Source organism: Solanum lycopersicum, chromosome 4 (genome assembly GCF_036512215.1).
Source record: "Solanum lycopersicum chromosome 4, SLM_r2.1".
NCBI lineage: Eukaryota > Viridiplantae > Streptophyta > Magnoliopsida > Solanales > Solanaceae > Solanum > Solanum lycopersicum.
The window spans coordinates 21949738-21953762 of NC_090803.1; the positions used below are offsets into that span (position 1 = coordinate 21949738).

At 37.9% G+C, this 4025-nt stretch overlaps 1 protein-coding gene across 1 annotated transcript; it reads left to right on the forward strand.

The window, feature by feature from the left end:
* The first annotated feature begins 784 nt into the window (after window positions 1-784).
* On the forward strand, window positions 785-1261 carry LOC138348010 (uncharacterized). Its single transcript, XM_069296613.1, has one exon. It carries the CDS (start codon window positions 785-787, stop codon window positions 1259-1261), a length of 477 nt encoding a protein of 158 aa, XP_069152714.1.
* The last annotated feature ends 2764 nt before the right edge of the window (window positions 1262-4025 follow it).

Sequence of the window (4025 nt, forward strand, 5' to 3'; positions counted from 1 at the left end):
GGGGTGTGAAAACTTGGTATTAGAGAATTAGGCTTAAGTGTCCTAGGACGTCTGAAAATCAGCACTAATAGAGTCATTTTCATGGGTGTGAAGTGCACCATATCTAATGAGAGGGAGACTATGAAGTGTTTAAGGAAAACCTTACTTTCTTGGTATTCTTATCGTGCATTGGTATGATCCTATTCCTAATCCATCATTATGCGCTTAAGATCATGCCTCCTCGTAGATCTTAGACATGGAATGCTAATACACACAATGCTAACGTAGTTCCTCTAGAACCAGATAAGGAAGTTCTAATGCAGAGTTTCAGAAAGTTAATTCAGCTTTTGGTTTAAAGTATGAGAACCTGGAACAGTCAGAAGGTTTGAGTTCCAACTTATAGAAATGGTGGATAAGTGGCAACTAGTATTCGACATATGTGTAGGGAGAATCCACCTGAGTTTTAGGCTCCCAAGTCGTGTAAGGACCCACAGAAGTTCACTTATGAGGTCAAGAAAATATTTGGTGAGATGCAAGTAATTGGTAGTGATATGATGAAATTGGCATCCAACCAGCTTAAGGATGTGACTCACATATGTTTCACTCAGTGGAAAGATAACAGAGACTACTTTGTATTTTGTAACTCAGTATAGCAATAAATGTTAGTGTTAGTTAAGAAACTCTCTCCGAACCTTTCTCAGTCTCTACTCCAGTCGGTGACCCAGTTATAGCTAGACGGGTATACAAAAATTTCCCTATCATAATCTCTCAAAAAGTCACCTAAGCAGATCTTGTAAAGTTAGAAATGGTAGACTTTGATGTCATTTTAGGCATGGATTCGTTACATTACTTTTATGCCTTAGTCAATTGTAGATTTAGGATTGTTCGTGTTCATTTTCTAGAAGAACCAATCTTAGAGTGGAAGGGTAGTAGCTTAGCGCCTATGGGTCGATTCATTTCTTACCTTAAGGCCAAAAAGAAGATATCTAAGGAATATCTCTATCATCTAGTTCGGGTTAAATATTCTAGCTCTAGAACCCCTACTCTCGAGTCAATTCCAGTAGTTTGTGAGTTTTCAAAAGTGTTTCCAGAATATCTTCTCGGAGTACCTCCCAAATGGCAAATTGAATTGGGAATTGATCTCCTACCAGATACCCAGAATATTTCTATTACTCCTTACAGAATGGTTCCAGCAGAGCTTAAGGAATTGAAAGAACAGTTGAAAGACCTTCTAGATAATGGCTTCATGTGCACTAGTATTGTTCGTAGAGAAGAAAGATGATTATCTCAGAATGTGCATTGACTGTAGAAAATTGAACAATGTCACAATCAAGTTGCTAGCCATTTCTCAACGATAGACCTCAGATCAGGTTATCATCAGCATAGAGTCAGGGATAGTGACATTCCGAAGACAACCTTCAGAACTCAGTATGGTCATTATAAATTTGTAGTTATGACGTTTGGACTAACCAATGCTCCCTAGATTTCATGGATTTAATGAACAAAGTGTTCAAGCAGTACTTGGACTTGTTCGTTATCATCTTTATTGATGTCCTCATTTACTTTAGGAATGATAAAGAATATGTGAGCCATTTGAGAATTGTTCTACAAACTCTCAAAGATCAGTTATTCGCTAAGTTTAGCAAATGTGATTTCTAGTTGCAATTTGTTGCTTTCCTTGATCACATTATATCTAGAGAAGAGATCCGAGTGGATTCACAAAAGATAGAAGTAGTGAAACAATGGCCCAGACCTGCCTCTGCTACAAATATTAGAAGTTTCTTAGGTCTTGAGGGTTATTACAAAAGGTTCGTGGAAGGATTTTTATCCATAGCCTTACCATTTACTATGTTGACTCAGAAGATGGTCATATTTAAATGGTCCGATGATTGTGAGAAAAACTTTACAGTATTGAAAAATAGATTTACTACAACTCTTGTCTTGACTATACCAGAGGGTTCATATGGTTATGTGATCTATTGTGATGCATCCATAGTTTTCTTGGGTTGTGTGTTAATGCACTGAGATAAGGTTATAGCTTATGCCTCTAGACAACCTAAGGTTCATGAGAAGAACTATCCAACCCATGACATTGGGCTTGCCGCAGTGGTGTTTGCACTCAAGATATGGAGACACTACTTGTATGGTGTTCATGTAGATGTGTTCACTAATCATAAGAGACTTCAGTATGTGTTCACCCAGAAAGAGTTGAATCTTCACCACAGGAGATGACTTGAGTTCCTTAAGGATTATGATATGAGTGTGCATTACCATCCTAGTAAGGTGAGTGTAGTTGCAGATACTCTTAGCAGATTATTCATGGGTAGTATAGCGCATATTGAGGAACAAAGGAAGGATTAGTGAAGGATATTCACAGGCTTGCTCACTTGGGAGTTCACCTTATGAGTATACTCGGACAATGGTGTAACAGTTCATAATGGAGAAGAATCTTCTTTTGTAGTGGAGGTTAAGGGAAAGAAAGACAGTGATTCAATCTTTCTTGGACTTAATGGTGTAGTCCACAATAAGAGAGTGGAGGTTTTCTCCCAAGGGGGAGATGGTGTACTTCTCTACCTGGGTAGATTGTGTTTCTGGTGTGGGTGAGTTGAGAAAGCATATCCTTGCAGAATCTCATAACTCCAGATATTCTAATCATCCAGGTGACCCTAAATGTACCGCGATCTACGGTAAGTCTATTGGTGGAATGACATAAAGAGGGATATGAGGAACTGTGGTTTTACGGTACCTTTAATGTTTTTTTCTTAAGATTGGTGTGTGTATAGAGCCTTCTTGTAGTAATTTAAAATGTTTTTGTCTTTGTTTTGCAAGAAATTTGTCCAAAACTAAAATGCAGAAGGCTGTGAACAATCAGTGCGGAAGTGACCCACGAAGGTCATCGATGGAACATAGGTGATGATCGTCGATTCGAGATTCAGGCATCTCGAAGCAACTCAGGGAATTTTGACTTAGTGTGGTACTATGGAAGGATCGACGGTCCGTTGGTTCATCGACGGACCATCCTAGCAAAATGTCAATGTGATCTGAGAATGTCCCTATACCCGATGTTGAAGTAAAACTAAGTATAGAACGACGAGAAGCATCGACAGACCGTAGGTGTATCGACGGACTGTGTTATTTGTCCGTTGATTGGATCAGAGAAGATGCAAAGTGAAGGCTGAGAAAACATTCTAAGAATGGATGACGGAGGCAGTCGACGGTCCATTATTTGATCGACGGATCGTTTGTGGGGGTTTTCGATTGAAGTCGTGTTTTGGACAAACTTTCCTTATTTGAACTCCATCTAATTTAAGACTCTATTTTAGTATAAATAGGGTGAAGAACCTCGTTTTGGGGGGTTGGATTCTTTTACTAATTTCATACTTTTGTTCTTGGAGATTTATTTTTGCAACTTGGGCATTAGCTCAAATTTCTGGATTGGGTTTTTAAGATAATTGTGTGATTTCAAGTTCAATTTATGGATTTTCTTCGAATTTGTCAAAGTAAGTTCATGATTTATTATTTATCAATTATGAGTTATGTTCTTCTAAGCATGGGTAACTAAATCCACAACTAGAGTTGTGGGAACCATGGGTGATTAACGAAATTCACCTAGCTAAATAAAAATTCTCAAATAGGTTATTGCATGCATCGATAATTCTTTTGTTTAGAAGTCTTTTTAATGAGTGCATGCGTTAGAACTCACCTTATTGCTACTTGACAGACCAAGGAAGTAGTTAATAGGAAAATAATTATCGACATAGATTTAGTGGATGCTATCTAATAGGCTATTTTCAATCGGTGTGAAGTAATAACTAGGTCATACATCGAATATGAGGCTTAATATGAAGTAAAGGTAAGGGTTAGTAACTTAGACACACTTAGCCGGACCAATATACGGGGTAAAATTGTCTAAGTGTCGGACCAAGGATTTATAGATACATAACTTATAATTATGCACGCAAAACACTAGGAAAAATTGTTATAGATAGAATTATGGCGTTATGAACCTACGGGAAACACATACATCCTAGTTTCTCGCACAACTT

Excerpts from the sequence above, each read along its gene's own strand:
- LOC138348010 (XM_069296613.1), top strand. The coding sequence starts at position 785 with ATGGTAGACTTTGATGTCATTTTAGGCATGGATTCGTTACATTACTTT.